General features: G+C 36.8%; 2 protein-coding genes across 2 annotated transcripts; one reads left to right on the plus strand and one right to left on the minus strand.

The window, feature by feature from the left end:
- Positions 1-1448: 1448 nt before the first annotated feature.
- On the minus strand, positions 1449-6358 carry chac2 (ChaC, cation transport regulator homolog 2 (E. coli)). The gene is made up of 3 exons (XM_056469092.1): positions 5848-6358; positions 5681-5716; positions 1449-4132 (listed from the first exon to the last, which is right to left on the minus strand). The coding sequence occupies exons 1-3, from the start codon at positions 5980-5982 to the stop codon at positions 3755-3757; spliced, it is 549 nt and encodes a 182-aa protein (XP_056325067.1). The 5' UTR covers positions 5983-6358; the 3' UTR covers positions 1449-3754.
- Positions 6359-6822: 464 nt separating this feature from the next.
- On the plus strand, positions 6823-21874 carry asb3 (ankyrin repeat and SOCS box containing 3). Its single transcript, XM_056469091.1, has 9 exons — positions 6823-7376; positions 8966-9124; positions 9220-9332; positions 14286-14418; positions 17934-18111; positions 18256-18471; positions 19419-19688; positions 19817-19950; positions 21638-21874. Exons 1-9 carry the CDS (start codon positions 7178-7180, stop codon positions 21793-21795), a joined length of 1560 nt encoding a protein of 519 aa, XP_056325066.1. The 5' UTR covers positions 6823-7177; the 3' UTR covers positions 21796-21874.
- Positions 21875-24908: the final 3034 nt, after the last annotated feature.

Genomic DNA, 24908 nt, shown 5'->3' on the forward strand with positions numbered 1-24908 from the left:
GCCAACTAAGGTCGTAATTTCTGTCATTACAAACATAGTTCGTTGATTTGGTGTTTTCCAAATCCACTGCTCCAACAAACATTCGCAAACTGCGTGGCAAACTTGTACGTTTCCAACTACACCTCTAAAGCTGTAGTTAGAAGCAGAGTTCCAGAATTCCCAGTTATCCCCCCCCCCCATGCCCTATTCCTTTAGAATGTTCCAACATTTAAACTTGAAATAATAATTTAAAAAAAAACATTGAGGTCATCACTCTTAGGTGTGATTTGCTTTCAAATTAGTTTTTGTATAGTTCAGTTTTAGTGATGTTCATATTGACAACTGTGTTCCCTTTGTAGTGCTGTTTGAAAACATTTATGCCATTTTCACCGCAGCTGTGGCTCATGACAAAACCTATAGGTGAGATACTATTTAAAAGCTAAAATTACGTTACGTCTCCAAAGCTTGTGAAACAAAATACAGTATATAGCACACGTTAATGCTTTTAATGTATAGTAGGCTATTTATTAAGAAATGTGTCTGTAGCCTACTGTATATGACATGGGCCTGTTGGTTAGAACATTTCTGCAGTGGCTTAAATGTGTTACAGTCGTAAAAGTAGACTTTAAAAAAAATAAAATAAAATAAACAATATCCTAGTTAATAATAAAAGAATAATAATAATTATTATTATTATCGTTGTTATAATTACTTTTATTTATAAATAGCCTACTGTAAATTACAACCATAAAAAATTTATATGATTTATATATTAATTTACATAGGCCAATAATTCAGTTAGTATAGAAAACGAGTGCATGTTTTTACTAAAACTAATATTTTTTAAGTGCCTCTGTGTGTGTGTGTAAACAATATAATTTTATACAAAAAATTATGGGTTTTTTTTCTCTAAAAATGTTGTAACTCCGTCCCGTTTAGAGTGTCATTATAGAGGTTTTACGTTATAACTAACGTGGTTCAAACAATGGATCTGCAACAGAGAAACTACAGTTTTGGGGAACACTCATCACTACATCGTTCATTTCCCAAACGATGCATCGTACTATGAAAGTTCAGCCATAAGTTATGTCGTTAATTGGGAAACGCACCGATGCATAGCTGTCCTACAGTAAAATACAGTGCATTTTACAGTTAAATACTGTATAATTTACAAAAATCCTTTACAGTGAGGAAATACTGCGAAAATTCCTTGCTCTATTAAACATATTTTGGGAAATATTTAAAAAAGAGATAAAAATCTCAGGAAGGCTAATAATTTTGTCTTCAACTTTATGTAAATATCTCATCCCACATTAATTAATGGGGAGCAAATTCAGTTAATAATCATAAATATTTGGGTGTGATGTTGGACAATAAACTTAAGTGGGATGTATGGACTGATTGTTTAAGGAAAAAGCTACAACAGAGGATGTACTTCTTAAAGAAATGATTGTCTTTTAATGTTGACAAGTGCTTTTATAGAAAATATTGCAACATTCTGTGTGATCTGTTGGTATGGAAATGCTTCTGATGCCCAGAAGAGGTCACTGGGGAAGGTGGTAACAACAGTCTGTAATTTGTTGGGAATAAAACTAAAGAGCATTGAGAGTATATACAAAGAAAAAGTACTAAATAAGGCTGTCATGATTGTCAATGATGAAACACATCCTTTATCATACACCTTCCACAATTGTTACCATCAGGTCATCAACATTGTGTTCCCAGATGTGTAAGAAATAGGACAAAATGATCATTTATACCTCAAGCAATGAAGTTTTTAAATTCCATCTCTCTCACTAGCAGTTGATGACCAGTAGACTGGATATTTATTTAGAGTAATGCAAAGTTCAGACTGCATGATTTTAGCCCAGATTTTGACTCCCCGACAGGTTTAGAGAAACCGCCGACAAATGCCTGAAATCACAGGCAAATCGGTGCTCGTTCACACGAGTAACAATCACACAGTGTGAACTATCAAAGACACGATCTGAGAGAATCGCCGATGAGTCGCCAATGCCGTGAGATATTTGCCATGTTAAATATCTCGCTCGACCTGTCGGTGATTCAAAATCATGCCATGTGAAGTGTGTTCTGACTGAAAATAACATCAGCGATTACCTACAGCCAATGAGAGAGCAGCATCCACTAGTGTGGGTAGCTACAGGCCAGCTGGAGGTTGGGGGAAAAGTTAAAAGCGCTCATTTTCAGTTTATTTGGACCCAAGAAATGAAGGAAAACTAGTGGAAATTTGGCAGGAGCACCCGGGTCAAAAAAGAAAGAAGCTGAGGAGAAATAGCGAATTCCTTTCAAAACCAGGTGAGCAAATATGTACATTTTCTACCCCATTAAAGGCTTTTTCTCATTATGTAGTTAATAACAAAATATATACTACTTGTTTTTGGTTGTGTGAGACATAGTTTGAACAAAGTTGTCGGCGATTCTTCCTATTGTAAAGTCTTGCAGTGTGAACCCCCGTCGCTGATCCGTCCTACAGTGTAAACAAAGCAGTGACAAAACGCTAGCCCAGATAGTCATGCAGTGTGAAAACATCTGTGACACGACTACTATGAAAATCATGCAGTCTGAACTTGGCATAAGGGTACCATGTTTTTAAATGAGTTATTTATATTAATGCCAAATGTCAGATGTCTGAGTGTGTATGCTGCTAATGAAATTTCCCTACGGAGACAAAGTTAAGTAACTATAATACAGCTCTGAAAAAAATTAAGAGACCACTTCAGGGTTATTATCAGTTTTCTTGATTTGCTGTTAAAAGGTAAGTTTTTTTGGAGGGGAGAAAAATGTGCATTTGTTTAATTTTTTACTGATAACTTAATCATCATAATAATAATAAGAATAATAGTAATAAGCCTATTATTTATGTACAGAAAATGTAGGTAACTGAATGGATGGACGGAGAGACTTTGGATTTTGATGGACGTTTTGCATTACAAAAAATTAAAAATAGAAAAGTGAATAAGATGGGAAAATATTCTTATATTTTTACTTGATTTATAAAAAATAAAACATTACTCTGTTTATTTTGTCTATTCAATTCATTATTTATTTATTGCATGTGTTTTTCGGAGGGTAAAATGTGACCTAACCATGTTTATATTCATGCGATTCTCCTCGCCATGGCTTATTTTAAAGTACGGGACTTCATCAATAAACTGAAAATGGCTTTGTAACATATTCAAGTATCCGGAGCACAATAAAACCGACCTCTAAATATTAAAATTCCTAATATTTACATTTTCATGGACGTACCCACAACTTTCATGTGGTATATACTGAAATCTGCTTTAGCGTTACATTATTTAACGAAACAAATGATCTGAAAACAAATCAAGTGCTTATTAAAACATTTGGTTCCATTTCATATTAAGTGTCCTTAAAAGTGACCTAACTACATGGTACAAAACATTTATGAGGAATTTGGGGCGGTATATACAGTAGTTAAGGTAAGGGACATGTTTAGTAGTATGGGTAAGTCTAAGAGTATAGATTAACAATGAAAGTCAACAGTGTAATTATTAATGTAATTACACTCAGTTATTTTTACAGTTATAAATACAAATGCACAAGTGACTTGTACCAAATGAAAGTACATAATAGTTAAGGCCACTTAATATAAAGTGGGACCAAATACTCAGTAAAGAGACTACTGTATATTAAAAAACTATTTTGTAGAGTATCTCCTCCTCATCTAATGCTTTTCCAGCTTATCTTTTTTAGTACAGATCCCTGAGCTCTTCAGAAGACACTTGGTGGATCAATCCATGTCCTCCTGCTCCTGCAGCTGCTTCACCAGACGCTCCAGAGAAAACAGGTGATCATCCAGGTCTTCAGGTACTAGTTGTCGCAGGGCATCTGCCAGCTCGAACAGGTAATCTGTATTCTTGCCACTGGGGCCTACGGACTTGACTATCTGCCGAGCAATTGTCTCCAGTGGTGCCGGGCCAAGGTAATTTGGGTTGTCGCAGGAGCCGATGTAGAGCAATGTGTCTTGCATTGGCTGCTGTTGTTCGTCTTTGGGATGGAATGTAACCGTGATCACACCGTAGCCTCCTTTTTCACGGTAGTCAAGATACTCTTTCACTTTCTGTTCTTGGCCTGATGGCAACTTGTAAGCAACACCCCACACACAGCCCTACAGGCAGGTAAAGAGTGAACCAACAAGAAGAAGAAAATGATTTATTCACTTTTGCTTGTGCAATTCTTCTTTGTATGTAGGACAAATGTGGTCTGATTGGATGTCTAAATGAAATTAATGTAAATTTTATATTGTTAATTGATATGACAATTAGGCGTATGACATGTCTGATGAGTGTGGGACAAATGATATGAAATGTGTTTCTAGATAAATGAATGTTTAAACATCAGATGTTCATAATCAGTTTAAGACGATCAAAATAAAATACGTTTTTTGCAAGATACTTTTTAAAACCAATTCAATTAAAAAATACGACTTTAAAAAATGTAATAATGTAATACATTTAGAAACCTTTTTTGTTGCATTAAAAAAGCTGTTTCATGTTAATTATGCTTGATTTATTTAAAATGAATAGTTGGGAAATTGTGGATTAAACAACATGTGTGTATTAAGAAACAATCTGACATTAAAATATTGTAATTATTTATATATATATATATATGTATATATATGGGTGTAAAACTGGCTAAATTTCACGCAAGGTTAATAAGCCTATTTTTAGTCCACTTGTATTAAATAAATAATATAAATTTTTTTCATAAGATGAAATTTAAGTAGTTTTAAACCATCAGTTTGGGTCACAATTGTGATTTATTTAAACAATCATAAAATATAAAAGTGACTAAAAAGTTGACTGACGCATTGCGTAAACTATTATAGACAATTTTAGAGATGCCTACAGAAGTTTAACTAAGTGAGGTTTACGGTGTTAGTCATTATTTTAAACTATAACAATGATTTATGAACTTTAGAGGCAAGTAACATTAATTATAAAAGCGTGACTGTATATGAAAGGTAAATTTAGTGTAAGGTGTTAGTTTATGATATATGGTGATATATAGTTTGATATGTGTACAGTTGAAGTCAGAATTATTAGCCCCCGTTTTTTTTTTTTTTTTTTTTTTTTTTTGCCAATTTTTGTTTAATGGAGAGAAGATTTTTTTTAGCACTATTAATCATAAAAGTTTTAATAACTCATTTCTAGTAACTGATTTATTTTTTCTTTGCCGTGATGACAAAGAAAATTTGGGCTAATAATTCTGACTTTAACTGTATAAGAAAGGTAAATTTAGTGTAAGATATTAGTTTATAATATATAGTTTATGATATATGTATATGAAAGGTAAATTTAGTGTAAAATTAGTTTATGATACATGTACATGAAAGATAGTGTAAGATATTAGTTTATGATGTATGATGACATATAGTTTATGACGTATGTATATGAAAGGTAAATTTAGTCTAAGACATTAGTTTATGATAAATGTATATGAAAAGTAAATTTAGTGTAAGATTAGTTTATGATATATGATGATATATGGTTTATGATACATGTATATGAAAGGTAAATTTAGTGTAAGATATTGGTTTATATCTTATCGAATATCCCACGAGCAACGCGTTCGTGCCATACAGTATATATCACCATTGTATTGGCTTTAGCCGTATAAATCCAGCAGTATTTAATAGGTTGACAGTCATTACCTCTGGATCCTCTATTAATGTCACCACTCGGCCAGGCTGAAATACAATCAATAAGACATAAAAGTGTTAATCGGACTCTGTTAAGTGCTCTGTCACCCTGAAAGGTCACTATGACTGAACACCTGCTGACTGTTGATCAACCCGGAGGACTTTAATGTCGAAATTACCTTTCCAGGAACTCCTCGATGATCTGTACTTCCCTGCCAGAACCGGCGACTGAAGCCCTTGACGAAGCCCACTCGTTTGTCCTCGTACGGGAAGTCAACTTTCCAAATTAAAGAGCCGTAGCCGAAAACCCACATGTTTGCTGCCGGTGTCACGTTAAGTTCTACACGGTGTGTCTGAACACATGCTCGGCTTATATAGCGACGGGCGGCTGTTTGTATCGGGCCCGTGTGCCACTCACGGGTCTGGTTAGGTTAGTTGACACGGTTGGCATAGGTGTGAACTAAACACAGAGATTAGTACCGATGAAGAATACAAAAGAAAGACATTTGGTTACTTGCCGTGGGCAGATACGTCTTTATCAACTTCAGTATGAACGTCATTTGATGTAACGTAATGTTATCATTTACGAGCTGCCAATCTTGTTTATATATGGTTTCGGTACAAAAATAAATACAATAAACATTGATATCTGTTCGTCATTAGATTGAGGTTTAAGCTTGGTAATGGAGCTAAAGAAATATTTCAAATTAAAAGCCCTTTTGCCGGGTTAAAAAATAATCCCTTGCCAAAAGGACCATGGTAACCTGAATAAATGTTTTAGTTATGTAAACAGTGTGTATCTTAATTTAATGATTTCTTTACAGTATTAAAACTAATAAATAAACAGATGTGACATTAACAAGATGGGGTGAGGTCGTTTTATGTAAATGAGATTGCGCATTTTTAATATTTAAATCGAAAACTATTTCCTAGCCCTTATTTAAGGTGTATGAAAATCATTTTGTCATCTTTGTTTTTATTTGTTGCTGCTTTACTTCATGTTATAATGAAGAACGAAGCGAATTTAATGAAGCAACATGTCCCACAAATAAGTGTTTCAAATATTTTAATACACATACACAAGTTTATAAAAAAAATGTGGAGTGGCTTTAGTCTAGATGGTAGATCGATTAATCCATGAAAAATAAAAATAAAATAGTGAATTCGTATTTTATATGGTTTGTTTTTAATCCTCATTTGTGGACGGAACACAAAATCATACGTGTTTGTTCTAGCCGGAGTCCTAAATCGGCCAATCAGAAAACAGCGTCACCGGAAATGTCCGTTATATTTTTCGGATCCTGAAACTAATGTGTTGTATCTTTTTATAATCATTCAGGTGTTTACAGATGCTTTATCACCGCAGTATATTTCTCTGTATTAGATTGTGGATGTCCTATAAGCGTCGCAGCTGTTAAGTCATTATTTTACAAGCAATGCATTGTTATTTGCCAAGCGTTTCATAATTAGTCATGTTATTCTGAGTAGTTAGTAATGTTGTTCTGAAGTATGGACTTCACCGAGTGTTATGCAGACTCTTGCTCAGCCGTCGCGCTGGCGGCCCGGGATGGGAAGTGTCGACGAGTTCAGAAGCTCATTCGGAGAGGCTTTGCGGTGGACGTGAAAGATAACCGGGGCTGGAACGCTCTGCATGAGGCTGCGGCGGCTGGAGCAGCGGGGTGTGTTCGGCTTCTGATCCCCGCAGCTGGTAACAGTTTAATTCAGTACCGTTAACTCTGAACTTAAAGAACATCAGCGGAGGGACAGTTCACTTAGAAATAGAAATTTTGACATTGTTTTCTGGCCCGCATTTCGTTCCACAAACATGACAATATGTACTGTATGACTTACTGACCGACTTTGGTCAAACACGAGAAACAAATATTTCCCACAGAGTTTCTGACCTGTTGTTCTTAACCATAAAGTAAAAATACATGTGGACTGGGCCTAACGTTAGACAAAGTACACAACTGTGTGTCAAATTCAAAGTATTCAAAGATGCCAACTGTTTTTTTTTTTTATCTTAAAAGTTTGTAAACATTTTAATAAAGTTTTTATCTTCAACACTTGGATAATATAGATTTTCTTTTTTTCTGAGTGTTGAGGAAAGTATTTGCATTTGATTAAAGTAATCAAGTAATCAAGTTTTTTGTTTAAAAGAACGTAATATGTCACCACTGATTGTCCTGAAAGTATTTAAATATTTCCATTACTATATTATTACTAGCCTATATACATTCATTTTCTTTTCGGCTTAGTCCCTTTATTAATCAGGGGTCACCACAGCGGAATGAACCACCAACTCATCCAGCATATGTTTTATGCAGCGGATGCCCTTCCAGCCACAACCCAGTATGGGAAACACCTATACACGCTCACATTCACACATGCACTACGGCCAATTTAGCTTATTCAATTCACCTGAAGTGCATGTCTTCGTACTGAGGGGGAAACCGTAGCACCCGGAGGAAACCCAAGCGAGCACAGGGAGAACAAACAAACTCCACACAGAAACGCCAACTGACTCTGCCGGGGCTCGAACCAGCGACCTTCTTGCTGTGAGGCGAGTGCTACCCACTGAACCACGATGCTGCCATTGTTACTACAACTTTGTTTAAATAAATTAAACTAACTATATATTTTATAATATGATACCTATATTTGCTCGGCATAAATGAGTTGCACTCCCTTTTGAAAAATAATATTTTTGTCAATTTTTTTTGTGAATATAACCAATATATTTTGGTGCATTTAAGCAAAGCAGGTTCATTAAACAGTTATAGTCATTAAAATAAGAGTTTGGTCAACTAACAAAGGTTAGTTGTTAGTAAAGGTTGTACATTTAAATTCAAATGAGCCCTTTTAGCATACTTTGTATTTCTAAAATTCTGAATATAAATGCGGGTGGCTAAGTGGTTAGCACTGTCACCTAACAGCAAGAAGGTCGCTGGTTCGAGTCCTGGCTGGACCAGTTGAAGTTTCTGTGTGGAGTTTGCATGTTCTCCCTGGGTTTCCTCTGGGTGCTCTACCCCCCCCCCCCCCCCCCCCCCCCCCCCCCCCCGTTAGTTTATTGAATAAACTAAATTGGCTGTAGTGAATGATTGTGTATGGGTGTTTCCCAATACTGGGTTGTGGCTGGAAAGGCATCCGCTGAGTAAAACATATGCTGGAATAGTTGGCAGTTCATTCTGCTGTGGTGACCTCTGAAATGGAGCCTAAGCCAAAGGAAAATTAATGACTGATTATAAATGCTGTTTTTGACTGTAATGTACATCTATTTGTCTGTCTCCACTTCAGTCAATTGTGAAGACTATGTCAACACTTTGACACACAACTCAGAGACTCCTTTATACTTTGCTGCAAAATATGGACACCTCCGGGCAGTGAAGTGGCTTATCAAAGCCGGTGCAGACATTAACAGGAAGACCAATGATCTCTCCTGTCCCCTCTATGCTGGTAAAAACCCTAAACAGCCCACGATATCAGCATGTTTACCACATGTATGTTTCCTCTTGAGTCTTGTAACACATTGCTTTGGTTTTTGTTTCAAGCTGTAGATGGTGGACACAAAGATGTGATTGAGCTGTTGGTGCGAAATGGAGCAGAAGTCAATGGGACACACTCTTTGTCAGGCTGGTCTTGCCTCCATCAAGCTGTTTACAAGGTTACATCTTAAACTCCTGATTTTTGTGAAGCTCTAAGCAACTTTCGCGGGAGCACTACTTGCATAAAAATTTTGTGTTTTTGTTTTACATGTAAGGTCTTATTTTAAAGCAGGGGTGTCCACACTCGGTCCTGGAGGGCCGGTTGCCTTCAAAGTTTAGTTCCAACCTCAATCAGACACACCTGGGCTAGCTAATCAAGCTCTTACCAGGCTTTCTAGAAACATCCATGCAGGTGTGTTGAGGCAAGTTAGAGCTAAAATCTGCAGGACACCGGCCCTCCAGGACCAAGTTTGGACACCCCTGTTTTATAGGTAAGGTATAAAAAAAAAAAAAACAGCAGTCAAATGACTATTTATGATCCCCTTTTTTTGCACGTATACCTCTATCAATAAGTTTTAAACCTTTAAATGTTTACTTAAACAACAAAAAGATGAAGCTCAAAGCCTTATTTGCTCTTTTAAAGGTCCTGTGAAATGCTTTGAAATGTTCAGTTTTAGTCTATGCTAGGGATGCACCGATACCATTTTTTAAGAACCGATTCGATCTCGATACCAAAATTCTGAGTATCGATCAATTCCGATCCCGATACTGTGCCTTCGTCGTCCCCCCCGATTCACCGTTATCGAAAGGGTGCGTTTGTAACCAATTAATGGTATCAGTTAAATGATTAAAAATTATTGTTTTATATATTTGTAAAGCTTGGCTGCATAAGGGGCCGATCACAGCAAACGCGCTTTTTGCGTTGAGACTGAGAGATGCATCTTTTGAATGGTTTAGCCATTGAGCCCTGTGCGCTCGATTGGAAAAAGCATGTTATCTCAGTCGGGTCTTATTCATTTTTCAATCAAATGAAAGCAGAGGCGGGGTTTCTGTTGATGTGACAGCAATGTTTGTGTTGTCAAGACAACTACGACAAGCTTTTAATGATGGAGGAGAGACTTGTGGTCGCTGTTTTAAGTCATTCAAAGCTGTATGACTTCACAAATCTTGAATATCATAATGCTATTAAAAATTTCAATCATAACAACATTGACAGCAACACTCGCGCACAATATGGCTCAGCTGGTTCAGTCGTTTCCTAGTGGCATAAAAAAAGAGCACAGCGCTCCTTTTTTTCTTGTCATCAATTAAGGCGGTGCGGTGCACCTCGCGTTTTTGGAATGGAAAAGCACATGCAGTAAAAGTAACACGTGCAACCACACGTGCCTACAGATGTATTTTGTCAAAGAAGCAAAATGAAAGAAGATATTTCTGGTCACAGTTTGACACAGATAAGTTGCAAACCAGCGCTGATGCTGATCGCCTCTGTGCTCCCTGAAGCCTCGTCATAAACTCAATAATTAGGCTATTGTTGATTTAGTGTTTAACCAACAAATGAATTTCGCACCAAACTGAGGCTTTCATTTTACAGCTTAAAAAACATGTATGCACATTAATGCAATATCATATGTAAACAACAAAATTGTTATATGCTAAAAATAAAAAAATCAACATAGAGCCTTAAGGTTCATTGTCATTGTTTTTCATTACATGCAGCGCGCACACATGAACCGCGAGTGAGACAGAGGAAATAAGTCGTAATCATAATTAACATAAATAATCTTTAATAAATTATATTCAACATGTTAACAGAGGTTTTGTAATATAGTACTAACAGCGGAGCATTAATTAAATGCATATTTTTTGTGGAGTGATCTATTTGAGGTAGCCTAAAATTTTTATTTGATGGAAGAAAAAAACGTGATTGGACAAACAGCCTATGCCAGTTCTTAAAAAGGATTCATTCAGTATTTTCGTTTTGTAATCTAAATGTGTCATTTAAGTGAAAGATCTAGAGCAGCATTTATTTTATTCTTTTTGTTTGGTTTATTCTGTTTTTCTATGCTGCTGAAAACACTGCAGGTGCGTGAAGATGCTCTGTTATTGCTGCTCTTCGCTTGTTAAAATGAATCAGTATTTTAAAATGCAATATTTAATGTCACAAAATAGGCATGCCAATTATTTTTTCATTAAATAATATTTTATTTAATATTAATCTGTTAACGGTTAACATTCGGTAAACGAGCGGCAGTTGTCGATTGACAAAATAAACCGAAATGAGCAGTTTCTGTAGCTCTGGTGCTAAACTCAAATAATATATCTTCTTTAGTAAAAAAATAACAGACCTATAGGTATACATGACAGACGGCACAATCTAACTAAAAACATGCTTGCTGTAAACTAGGCTACATTATTTGAGCATTCGTTGTGATATTGTCCTTTTTAATATTAAGATTTTTGTTTGAACTCCGCAATAGGCTACTATTGACATCGTTGGCAAAATAATCAGCCTTTTATTACATTTATTCATTTTATTAGATTGAAGCCTGATATTTTCCTGCAGGTTTGATGCAGACTAAACTAAACCGTCTGAGGCCAGTTTTACTTAATAATCCCGTGCCTAATCTCACCGTGAGTGAGACGGAGAAAGTTCAAAACTAGGTCTGCTTGTATGCTTCAGCGCCAAAACACAAACTGGTCTGTTAAAAAAAATATTAATATATAAAATTACAGTTAAATATTCACAGTTATACTTGGGTCAATCATTTTTTGTTAATGACAATCTATAATGTGCTCGTCAGTTTTATTAATCAACTACTTTGACCACAATGAGCCTGGCTTTAAAACTATTCGCAGCACTTAAAGTATTCCCCTTGGAGGAATAAACTCAGTCTTAAGGATCTGAAGAACAAACTCATTGTGAGAATAATCTTACAGAGTGGCGCACGTCGCCTCTGCGCATACAGCCGGCACGTGAATGAAAGCGCTTGATGCATCGGAGACAAAGTGCACAGCCCTCCGGTATATGCAGACATTTGCAAAATAGCAGCTCAAATGAAAAGAGCAGGTAATAACCCTCTCCACTCCAGTATTGTGCATGCGATCTGATCTAACAGACACAGCGCAACATGATGTAGAAACAGCAATGAAATGAACTCCTGCTGCAGGTCAAAATGAAGCCATTTAATGCAAAACTAAATGCATTTCTCCACTAATTATTTAAACTAACAGGAACAAATAGTCTTAGAGAAAGTTTTTCTTGTCATAAATGCAGCAAGCAGTTTGAATTGTGAATGAAGGAAGAATGATTGACAGGCGCGGTGGCGGGAAGCGCTGAACTGAACATGAATTTAAAAACTTGAATATTCATCTGTGCTTCACATTAAACTACAGAATGGCTTCAGAACATTTGGGATATAGTAGACCTACATGACAACATTCTAGTGCCTTATAATAGGCTACCTTCATGGCTTAGTTGGCTTAAAAACACAGAATATAGCGCACGCAAAATCGGATTTCGATGGGTACCAGCTGGCCGATACCCGATCCAGCAAAAATTTCCAGCATCGAACAGATATTCGACCCACTATGAGAAGAGCCTGCTTGATCATTCATGACTGCACATGCTTTCCGATGACAGACTAATAAGGACAGACCACAGACCTGCCAAGCTGTGACACCATGGCCACGCAGGACATGCAGTATTGAGCTGTTCATGAAGGCTTGTATGTGTTTGTTTCCATGATCCACAGGGTTTGTTGTATGGCTTTCCCTGCGACGCTGTCCTGGCTACCGATACAGCCAATCTGTTTGTGTGCAGCAAACATTTATGTCAGGAGAACTGTACAAGAATTGGAGAATGGCAGATTTAGTCTTTTATCAGTTGAGTTTGTTACCATTCAGACACATCGCCGTGCTGCTGTGTACACCCATGTTTAAAATGCTCCAGATTACCGGCAGCATTAAAGGTTGAAATAGATAGAGCATAATCCTGCTGCACTGCTATCCACTGAGTCTGCATTCAGATCCGGGGATTGAGGAGGAGAGAAGTCCTACTCGATTATAGTGTTTATATAAACATGAATATCTTTATAATGATATAACAAATTGTGGTTGTGTATATATATGAAATCACGAACAGCCTATCGTATATATATATATATATATATATATATATATATATATAATGGCATTAAATTACTTGCTGTTTATTTCTTTTCATTTCAACTTTGTAAACTATAAAATCATGCGTCGTCTCACATTTTATGTTGGATTTGTTTATATCCTGAGCTGCTGAGCCAACTGACAAAAGCCCTTCTTTTTCCCCTGCTTTGCTGGACACCCACTCCTCACTCTGCTAGCAGAGCTCCACACCCATCTTGAAGCATTTTTTTTTAAATTCTGAGGTAGACTTGAACTGTAAGAGGGAGGTTTCATGGCCCTTTAAATGCAGAAAACAGAAATTGAGGCAATTTCTGAATGTTTGTAGCAAATGCATTGCATGTTCCATCTCATTTGCCCCTTAGGATGGTAATCCACCTCTGTTGCCATGTTTGCACTGACTTGTATGCAACAAATTCGCGAAAATACTTAATTCCCAGTTTGGCGTGAACCTGGCATGTGTGTCCTTATCGCCACCTTTTGCTTCAGCGTGCCCTTAACATGCATTTTTCACAGTGCATTTTTGCGTTTTATATTGACTGAGATTTTTTTCAAAAGAAAGCAAGGAAAACTCTAAAAATACTTCTAAAAATATCTGTGTGCGTGTGGACGTGGCTTAAACCCTAAAGTAGCCGAGAAGTGTTTTGAAGGGGGTGATGAATGTCAGCTATTATAAAGCATTTGATTGGTCAGAAGACTTGATTAAAAACTCGAGTATGAGATGGTCTAAAAAAATCTTTGATCCATTTAGGTGAGAGTGACAAACTGCAAGATGTGTATGTTTATATCTTCTAAATGTGAATTTTGTCACCATTTTGGAGCACACTAGATATCCTTAAGACGCACAAGCTGATACTAACATCTAAAAATAATTTTTTTTTTCATGAGACCTTTCAATCTGACATCTGAGGCAGTTATCAAAATCTTTCATTAATAATTTGAAGAAATAAGTGTGCAAATATCATTTGCAGGGCCATATTGAGATTGTGCAGTACCTGGTGAGCTTGTGCACTCTAGAGGCAGTGGATGACTATGGGATCACACCATTATTCGTTGCTGCACAATATGGACATCACCAATGTTTGGAGATTCTTGCAAACGCCGGTGAGGAGACTTCTTTAATGATTAACCCTGTGTGAACTGCATCTAGCCAGTTGTATGCTTCTGTTTTTCTACACTACATATCTTGGCCAATGTTCAGTGTTTGGTCTTGCAACATGAGAGCTACTGTATCACTGCTGTATCCACAGCACTGTTTACAGTGACCTGTTTTTCAGAGGCAGATAAGCAGCTTGGTTTATGGGTCGTTGACATGCCACTCTTTTTATGTAATAATTTATTAGGAAAATACAAAAATTCAGTGCATAATTACTTATAGACATCTATGATAAGCATGCTTGGCACTTTTAGGAGAAAAAACAAAGTTAACATTTTTATTATGATTTTAAAGCCAACAAAAACAATGAAATTCTCCTATGGAAGAGCATGTTATGTAGTTTGAGCATTTCTATGCTTATTAATATTTGAAGCACTTTTGTCTGCATATGCACGTCTAATCAAATTACATCATAGTGAAAACTCCTTTTAGCCCCTCGTGGCTGTGTGTCAAGGTCAATGTCTCTCAAAGTATCAGAGAAGTTTGCCCTTGCCACAAGGCAAGGTTAGAGTGTTGTAAGATGTTATGTGGCAAAGAGGTTCTACCTTTTATCTAGCAAGGATGCAGGAGTAAAATTTATGATGTAACAAATGATATATTATTGTTTCAAGCAGATGAATGCACATTCTATCGATCAGATCAAACTTGAATTAATTTATAATCCTTTCCACACATAATATGCAACACAACATTTACAAATTGGCATGCTGGAACAGTCATGTGATAACAAAGACTAGGGTAGTGATGCTCAAGAATCTATTTTAATATACTTTCAAATATATGATTGAGGACTAAACACAATTATTATAAACGGAAACAATATTTCAGTTTTAATGTATTTTTGATCAAAGAAATGCAGACTTGATGATGATGATGATAATAATAATAATAATAATTCCTTACATTTTATATAGCGCTTTTCTGGGCACTCAAAGCGCTTTACACATAGGGGGGAATCTCCTCATCCACCACCAGTGTGCAGCATACACCTGGATGACGCGACGGCAGCCATTTTGTGCCAGACCGCACACCACACACCAGCTGATTGGAGGAGAGGAGTAATTAAGCCAATTATGATATGGGGATGGTTAGGAGGCCATGAGGGCCAGAGGAAAGTGGGTAGATTTGGCCAGGATGCCAGGGTTAAACCCCTACTCTTTTTCGAAGGACATCTTGGGATTTTTTTTAATGACCACAGAGATTCAGGTCCTCGGTTAATGTCTCATCCGAAAGACGGCACTCGCTGAGCAGTATAGAGTCCCCGTCACTATACTGGGGCATTAGGACCCACACAGACCACAGGTTGGGCGCCCCCTGCTGGCCTCACTAACACCACTTCCGGCAGCAACCTAGCTTTCCCATGTGGTCTCCTATCCAGGTACTGACCGTGCACAGCCCTGCTTAGCTTCAGTGGGCGACCATAATAAGCAACCATCTTATGATAAGCATAAGAAACTTTTATTTTAGGAAACTTTTTTTATTATTATTTTTATTTTTTTATTAAATTTAATATTAAGTATTAAATTTATCTGGTGTAAAAATAGATGTTACAGTCTTATTCAAAGTAATAATTATGATTATATGTTTGCTGAAATTGTAAGGAAATTTGCGTTTTACTTTGACATGAACTTTAGATTCCTAAATATTTTTTAAGGTGATTAATTAAAAAATTACAGAGAAAATGAAAAATACATACACTGTTAACCTGCTCTTATGTTCATGAACCAAACCAAACTTCCTATATGGTGGATTGCCTAGAAATAACCAAAAATGTGGCATCTATGTAAATATTTCTACATTAGTTCTCAGACTTTGGCATAAACTATGGTGAGCATTGTTTGAAATCACATTTGTAACATTCCTAAATGACTATTTAAGGGTTAGTTCACCCAAAATGTAAAAATTTGTTCGTTTGTACTTTGAAGATGAACAAATGTTTTATGCGATTGAAACAACATGTGGGCGAGTAATTGATTTAAAAAAAACATTTTGCATTGACTAACTCTTTAAAGAGTCTCGATTTTGCAATACAAAAGGTCATATTTTGGTTTTGCGGGTCTCCAACAACAGGCTGATATGCATGCAAGGTCAAAAAAACACTTACATTGTCTTATAATATGCATTTTTCCCCCTAATTATTCCAACGACTCCCATATGATTTGTTCAGTGATTCATTTGTTCCCAAACCCCTCCTTAGCGCAAAGCTAATCTGTACTGATTGGTCCGATGACCCAGTCTATTGTAATTAGTCGACTGCATTCAGAGCGAGACAGAAAGAAACGCCCACCACGACTATGAAGTAGCACACAGAGTTATGTGAGAACCCAATGCAGGAATGCAATAAAGCAATACAGTTGAACACCAGCATATTGCTCTATTCTTAACTCTAATCCCAAGTAATAACAACGACACACATTCAGTATTAATCCACGCAGCGGCAAAAGTTTCCCATTTTGACCGCACCACCACGTGTGTGAATTTTAACCGCACCACACCATGTGTGTGAGGAACAGCTGATGGTGGCCATAGCAAAGACAAACGGATCGCGAGTTCAGAAACACATTTAAACTGGTAAATGAAGAAGCACGCATGATGTTTTTAACGTGGCTTTGGACGCAATATGTGAATAGCCCATAAAGATTTAACCTGAGAGATACAGTAAAATCACTGATCAATGATAAAAAAAGATCCGAACCCAACACGATTCATTTATTCGACTGCAAGTCGACTATTTCATTAAAGAAACAATAGTTTTAAACATGGTGCACTTTCAGATTTACACACTGCATGCAAGGTCATTTTCAAAAAGCCCATAACAGGGGCTCTTTAAATCAGAGGTGTCCAAACTCAGTCCTGGAGAGTTTAACTCCAGCCAAGCAAAGTCAAGCACACCTGAACCAACTAAACAAGTTCTTACAAGATATTCTAGAAACTTCCTGGCAAGTTTGTTGAAGCAAATTGGAGCTAATCTCAGCAGGACACCAGCCCTCCAGGACCAAGTTTGGACACCCCTGCTTTAAATAAAGAAAGCTTGCTGTCATATTCTGCTTGTTAAGTTATGGTGCATGGAACAATCAATGTTTCCAGGTCCAATCCTCTATTCATTTAAACTGAGACAGCTCTCAATATCTGCAATAGTTGTTTATGAGCACTGTTTAGTCATATCACACTTTTAAAGCCAATTATTTTCAAAAGTGTGTTCACTACAGTTCCTGGTCCTGCTGCATCTCAGACGCCAATATTTTACCAACATTAATAAACAATGAATCACTGTCTGACCATCTGAGATTAGGCATAGATATAAACATTACGGTTATTATTTTTAATAGTATTTCAGCACACATATATTAGCATCATTTATTGTTCACTTTTGACATCTAGTAGAGTGTTTGGACCTAGAAACCAGTGACCTCAGACTTAACAAGGTGATATAAACTTTAAGAACAGATTGTCATTGCCACAGGGGCGAATGTGAACTGCCAGGCAAATGATCTGGCCACACCGCTGCTCATTGCTGCTCAGGAGGGCCACGAACAGTGTGTGGAGTGTTTACTGGCCCATGGAGCTGATCCGAACCTGTACTGCAATGAGTACTGTTGGCAGCTTCCCATCCTCGCCGCTGCGCAGTTCAATCGGCTGAGGTACAGCAACTCCGTCAGCATAATAATAATAAACGCATCTGAAAACACCTTTTACACTTTTTAAATGAAGATGTCGAAAGCATAACTGTGGCTTTTGTGAAGTAAACGCGTTAATCTGGCTGCACTTCTCTTGTCGTTCTCCAGTATTTTAGAGAAGCTGATTCCAGTTACAAAGCGAGAATGTGACCGGGGTGAAGGAAAGGTCAGTCCGGTTTATTTGGCAGTACTTGGTGGACACGCAGACAGCCTTCGGGCCTTGCTACAGAAAGGCTACAGTCCAGACGCCCAGAGCTGTCCACAGTTTGGCTACAGCTGCCCTTTGGAGATGGCACTGTGGACATGGCTCGATGCCTCTTGGAAGTATGACACAGATGTACACTTATGTCCTGCTTTTCATTTGAAGAAGTCTGTTCCTTCTTTTATGTTCCTAATATTAACCCTTTCACACATGATTTGTAAATACTCCCCCTGTATGAGTTTTTTTAATGTGAATTATTATTTAGAACAAATCACTTTAGATCACAGGTGTCAAATGCAGTTCCTGGAGGCAGCCGCTCTGAACCGTTTCGTTCCCACCCTTCTTTAACACACTTATGCCACGGTCACACTAGAGTTTGAGCATGCAAAATTTGATTGAAAGTTGATGACGTGTTCTGATTGGAATAATCACACCGGTTTAATCGTACGCATGAAATGGTTAGAGAGATGGTTTGCTCAAAAATGAAAATTTCTTCTCTATTTACGCACACTGAAGTGGTTTGTGTCACTATACTGGAATTCAATACCAATCAGTACTGAAATTATAAAAACGTCCATTTCCTACTGACACTTAAGAGCTGTTGAGCAACTACAGATACAAAGACACTGGAGCGTTTTAAAGCCATGAAGATCAGTCGATTCATCAGTGGATCGCTCGTATGTCAGCTCATAAACAGACCAGCTGATCATCGTGGCTTTAAAAAACTCCAGTGTCCCTGTATCTGTAATTACACTCAGTAAACTGTGGTGAGTTCAGTGAACCGATGACCTTCACGGCCAATCATAGTCCTTTTTGTTGAGTATGTGAACACAATGGCAAATCAGTGCTGTTTAAGAAATTTCAATAAACCGAATTTCAGTATCGTGACAACACTTATGAATTTAATTCTTCAACACAAAACAAGATATACTTAAGATTGTTGGAAAAATGCAGCGGTTGACATCCACAGTATAGGAACAAAAAAAATACTATAGATGTCAGAGGCTCCCTGTATGTGTCAAACTGACCCAGAGCATAATGATTAAGGCTTTTTTTTTTCTTGTCCCAGTTTAAACAGCGAGTGTCACCAGGCTCAAGAGATCACTCTGATCCTCCTGGCCGCAGGCGCTCATGTGAACACGTCCATCTACGGCTTCACTTTACAAGGCCACGTACCAGAGCATCTGCCCTTGATCCTGAAGCATGCTGGTCTACCTCAGGGTGACCAACTGCGAGAACTGATAGACAGAGCCCTTACTGAGGTGAAGGATGCCTCTTTCTGGCTCCCCCTGCTGCTGAAAGCAGGACTCGACCCCACGCTGCTCCTCCAGGACAAACTGTAAGCAACACATTATTGCGGTTGTTGTGTTCTTATTTTAATCATTCAGCTTTGAATAAATGATGGCGCTTTATTAATGTCAGCGTTAAGCTCTTCACTTCTGCCTGTTCTGCTTTAATTGGGTGCAGGCTTGAGGAAGCGGGGAACGGCACGCTTAATTTCTTTTTGGAGTTTGTTAATTGGAAGACTCTGCCATCAGCAATGCTTCAGACTCTCGCTCACCGCCGAGCCAAGGGCACCTGGACACCACGTAAACATTTCGGTACGACATTGTGTATCTTGACAGTATGTTTGAGTGGCTGTGTTTAAGTGAGCATCATTAATATAGATATTTAGCTTATTATGAATGATGCTGAAATGTGATTTAAGGTGTTTGCATTAGCTGGATTTTGGGATAATTTTCATGTTCAATAGTGTTCATGTTTTAGTAAGTTGTAGTAGTACATGGGTTAATTAATGGCACACATCATAATGTCCCCACATAACACCATCATACATGGTAGATTCTTAATCAGAGTTTTGTCTTATTATCATCATATTAATAAATAAACAACACTGAATGTTTAACAACATATTTGTGCATTTTAGGTATTTATAGTATATTTGCAGTTATTTTAGAAACCTTTAGCAGTGTAGTAAATGGTTTTAATACACTTTATTATTTTTGGCATTAAGTATACTAAAGAGTTCCTTGATTTCAGATAATCTATTTCAATCCATTTAATAGATTTGATTCAGTCAGCTTCAGTAAACTTGTTAAAAATATGTATAGTGTTAGATCACACTCTTCACGCCAGATAAGTAGGATCTAGCCCCGGACACCAGATCCTGTCAGAAAATGTCTGTTTCTCTGGATATCCAGACAACAAGACAGCAGATGTGCTCAATACCCAAACCTGTTAACCAGTATGCAACTAAACAGTCTCCTATCAATATAGGAGTTGACTGAAAAAGCTAGAGAGGAGCAGAAGCAGGACCAACAAGCCAACAAGTGTTATTATACCACAAGCAACAGTAGTGGAAAATTACTGCTTCACAACCTTGTCCAAAGACTTAACACACACGTTGAAATGGAGACATTCTTTTATCTCTTATTCATGAAAACAAGTGTCACTTGAATCCACACTGTCATAAGATTATAACAATATGGAAAAACGAAATAAAATAAAGCAATAATTATATCAAAATATTAATATTAAAATATAAAAACATAATCAATAATAATAATCAAATCATTTACTAATCATCAAAATGATAAAACTATTTTATATATATATATATATATTTAAATATAAATATGACTAATGATCATATGATTAAATAAAACTAAACTAAACTAAAAATAAATGAATATAAACAAATGAAAATAAAACACAACACAATTGAATGGTTGTTTTCTTGAAACGACACGCTCATAAGTTTGCTTCAAGGATTCCCAGATCCTTAATTAGATTCTTCCATATTAAAAATATATCATATAACATGATAAAATAGATGAATAAATCAAGTTTAAAATATGAGATTTTATTAATCTAACATCAATCTACATTTTATTATCATTAAAAAAAAATTATATGTTCATTATTCCTGTCACAGTCTTCTGAATTCATATCATTCTAGCATGATAGTTTGCTGCTCAAAAGGCAGTCTTCAATTTTTATCAATGATAAAAACATTTATATTGTTTAATATTTTTGTGCAAACTTTGGTTGTTCTGTTGGTTATTTTGATGGATAGAAAAAATAGAACAGCATTAATGTGAAAAAATAGTAACAGAGAAATTGTACTGTCACTTTTGATCAAGTTAATGCACCCTGCTTAACAAAAGAATCAGTGTCATTTTTGAAAAGTTACATAACTGTATTTTCCAGGCTTTCTGGATTCTACAGATGTCTGATCTGACATGATAAACGGCCACACCTCAGCAACCTTTTCTTTCTGCATTCCAGAATTAGTCCCTGTCCTCGCGCATCTGTGCCGCCTGGCAGTGCGGGCACACGTGGGCAGCGATACTCTGGCTAAACCCTCCTTCATCCAGCAGCTGCCCATTCCCTCCCTGCTTCAAGACTACCTTCATTTCAGCGACGTCTCAGGCCTGCTTACGTAACTGTTCTCCATGGCTAATTAAGCTATCTCCACCGCAGTGTCTTGTACATAATGTTAATAAAATTTTAATGACCGCTCAATGAAGCCAGACCCTGACACTTTTCATTACCTTGATATTTAAAAAATGTGGGAGGACAAATGGAGAATTCCAGCAATTTATCTCCAGCTCTCCGTTCCCCTCTTCCACAGCTGGCCTTCATACTGAGTTGGTGTTGAAATTCACCTCTGCTCCGTGTCTTTGGTCTGCCTCGTTATCTTCTCTCTCCTCTCTGCTTGCCTCCAAGGTCACTCAGCCTCAAAGACGCACACTCTCCTCGAATGTTAATTGCCAACGCAGTCACACTCATTCAGAGACGCTACTATCTGCCTTTAGTCATACTATTTCTTTAACATTTTATGCTGTCTTCAGTAGCTTGCTTTTAATTTAAAGGGGTCCTTGGTTATTACTTTAGTTCGTGTGTACTGTTGCAGTTTAGACAACATCTGCAAATTTTATGATGCTCAGTTTAATACAAAAGGAGATATTGTTGTCAGATAAATCACATTTTGATGCCAACAAATGGCTGGTAGGGGCTACAGAAATTCTCTTTTGAGTTTACTACAACACCAAACCTAGAATTTACATAAACCCTGCCCCTGTGCGTGGTGTTTCTGGACAAACCAGCACTAGGTGATTATGGCTTATTTCCACTGAGCGTTACGGTTCGGTAGAGTACAGTGTGGTATGTACTTGTATTTCCATTTTTACTGTCAGGAGTTTCAAAATAGCGAACTGGACCATACCATTTTTGAGACCTTTTCATAAGTGTACCTAGCACAACATTACAGTACCAAATGAGTGAAGCTATTTCTGAACCAAGCGGCAACCTCCTGCTCTTTCTTGTGAAGCAAATATGGAAGTCACTGAAACTGCAATTCTCAGACTGGCCACTTGAGGCTGGCTCCAAAAGGAAGTGAATCCCATAGCCTCCCATGTTAAAATGCCCAAATTTACAGCAGAAAAAAGTATTTTCAGCCAGGTAAGAAATTGGTTTTGATGCATATACCTGTTATTAATCTTCATGACAGCTGTTTTTATTTATTTTTTTCATTTTTTAAAAACGTTTTGCTTAATTGATGTTTTAACATTCTGCATAGTTAAAGGCATGCTGCCTTCTCTCATTTGCGTATTTAACATAATGAGATGTGATGTGATCAACCCCTATGGCTTTCTTCTTCAAGCCAGAAAGGTATTGATCACAACTTTCGGGCATACTTTTTGGCACACTACCAAGTAAGTGTACTGTTGGCAGTGGAAAGGCACATTGCTCAGATTGACCTGTACTGAATCGTGCTGTACTGTACTGAACTGTACCTTAATGCTCGGTGAAAAGGCATTAGACAATCAAAATGCTCAGTTATGAGGCATTAGACTATCAAAAGACACTTGGCCAGCTGACCAATCAGAGCCCATTATATATTTCTGAGGGAGAGGCTTCGTATTTACCTTATAAGCACAATCTATAACCTTCGAAAATAGCTGATTGACAACACAATTAAGCTGCAGCTTATAACCTTTTCACAATATACTGTGTTGATATTCTTTAACACATTTCCCTCAAAAATAAGATTTAATCACAAAGTCAATTATGTCCTCAGCTATTTTTGTATTTTAAAAAGGCTTGATGACAAAACTACATATTATTTATAATTATACATTTTATAAATAGATAAAAACTTGTGTGCACAACTGAGTAGGATAAACGTTTTTGCGATTAAGAAAAGATACATTTACAGAATATATTGCAGCATGTGCATCAAAGTAGTCATGAGATTTAGTTTTAACAGATCGGGATGAAAATAGAACGGCATTAATTAATTGATGGACAAACCACACTGCACAACATCTGAAATGTGGTTTTGTTCATTCATCGTCTTCATCTTCTGAAGTAATTTATTATATAAGAAAAAAAGCCCACAGTGGCTTCTCTTACAGCAGGAAACATTCAGCTTTTTGATATTTGTCTGCAGTTAATCAGAAAGTGATGATATTGTTCTGTTTCACTCATTGGTTGGAAACGATGTTTAATTTGCAAATGTTTTATGTGATATTCCAGTTTTGTGGAAAAACTAATTGCATCTTTGGTTGGAAACAAAGCAACTGGCTCAAATTTTAGGACTCAATGGGGACTCTAATGTTCTTTTAAACATCCAACAACAGAGCGTTTGTAATGGCAGGGTGTCTGTGGAGTCTTAAGTCTTAAATTCACTGAAATATTGTGTTGTTGTCCTAAATCATTTTTAACAGGTTTTAATTTTCCTCTGTCCAAGAAAAGCTACCCAATCCGGCATACACCAAATCACCAAGAGTCCATCTGATTCATCTTTTATATTTGTTTTTATTGCAAAAAATTCACAACAGCTGTTAGATGTTTTTACAGCAAATCCTTAAAATTAAATTCCCTATTCAGGGAAAGAAAATCAAAGCAACACATCCCTTTACATGATCTTGTATTAATACATTTTTTACAGAAGTAACCGGGCCATTAGAAAAAAAAATTCTTAGTGTTTAGCCCTGTATAAGTCTAAAATTTAATTCACAATTAAAATGGTTAAAAGTGTCTTAAAATGTCTCAAATTTGTCTTTAAACCTGCAGAAACCCTAAATGGTTTTCTGGAGCAGATATTATACATTTTTGACGAGTAATTAGAAATGGCAGACTGCTCAAACTTAGACAAACTACAGCGTTGTGGGTGGAAACATGCAGAATAAGGGGCAATAATATTAATAAGATCCTTTCCACGTCATGGGAGGCAATTCTAAGCAGCTCACTTTTTTATTTTTGTTCACAACCTGCTGAGAAAGGCAACAGCTACTGGCTTGGTAGACCCAGGAGCTTGATTAAAACATTTAAACAGAAACAAAAAGTCAGGTTTTTTTATGATATGTTCTCTTCAAAATGATCTGTATTGTTTATGCATGATGCTCTCAAGCTTGCTGCTATCAGAATAGAGTATTACCTTTATGATTAGGCAGTGACTCTGTTCCACGCAGGCATCATTGTTCTGCTATTTCAATTTTTGCTGAAACTTATCCTTGCAAATTGTCTGCAACATTAATTACGTAAAGACTAA

This window comes from Danio aesculapii, chromosome 12 (assembly GCF_903798145.1).
Source record: "Danio aesculapii chromosome 12, fDanAes4.1, whole genome shotgun sequence".
In the NCBI taxonomy this organism is placed as follows: domain Eukaryota; kingdom Metazoa; phylum Chordata; class Actinopteri; order Cypriniformes; family Danionidae; genus Danio; species Danio aesculapii.

Coding starts and splice junctions, on each gene's coding strand:
- chac2 (XM_056469092.1), bottom strand. CDS start 5,982: ATGTGGGTTTTCGGCTACGGCTCTTTAATTTGGAAAGTTGACTTCCCG. Junction 5,717..5,847: donor ATCGAGGAGTTCCTGGAAAG/GTAATTTCGACA, acceptor ATTGTATTTCAG/CCTGGCCGAGTGGTGACATT. Junction 4,133..5,680: donor CATTAATAGAGGATCCAGAG/GTAATGACTGTC, acceptor ACCTGCCTGTAG/GGCTGTGTGTGGGGTGTTGC.
- asb3 (XM_056469091.1), top strand. CDS start 7,178: ATGGACTTCACCGAGTGTTATGCAGACTCTTGCTCAGCCGTCGCGCTG. Junction 18,472..19,418: donor TGGCTCGATGCCTCTTGGAA/GTATGACACAGA, acceptor TTCTTGTCCCAG/TTTAAACAGCGAGTGTCACC. Junction 19,951..21,637: donor GACACCACGTAAACATTTCG/GTACGACATTGT, acceptor TCTGCATTCCAG/AATTAGTCCCTGTCCTCGCG.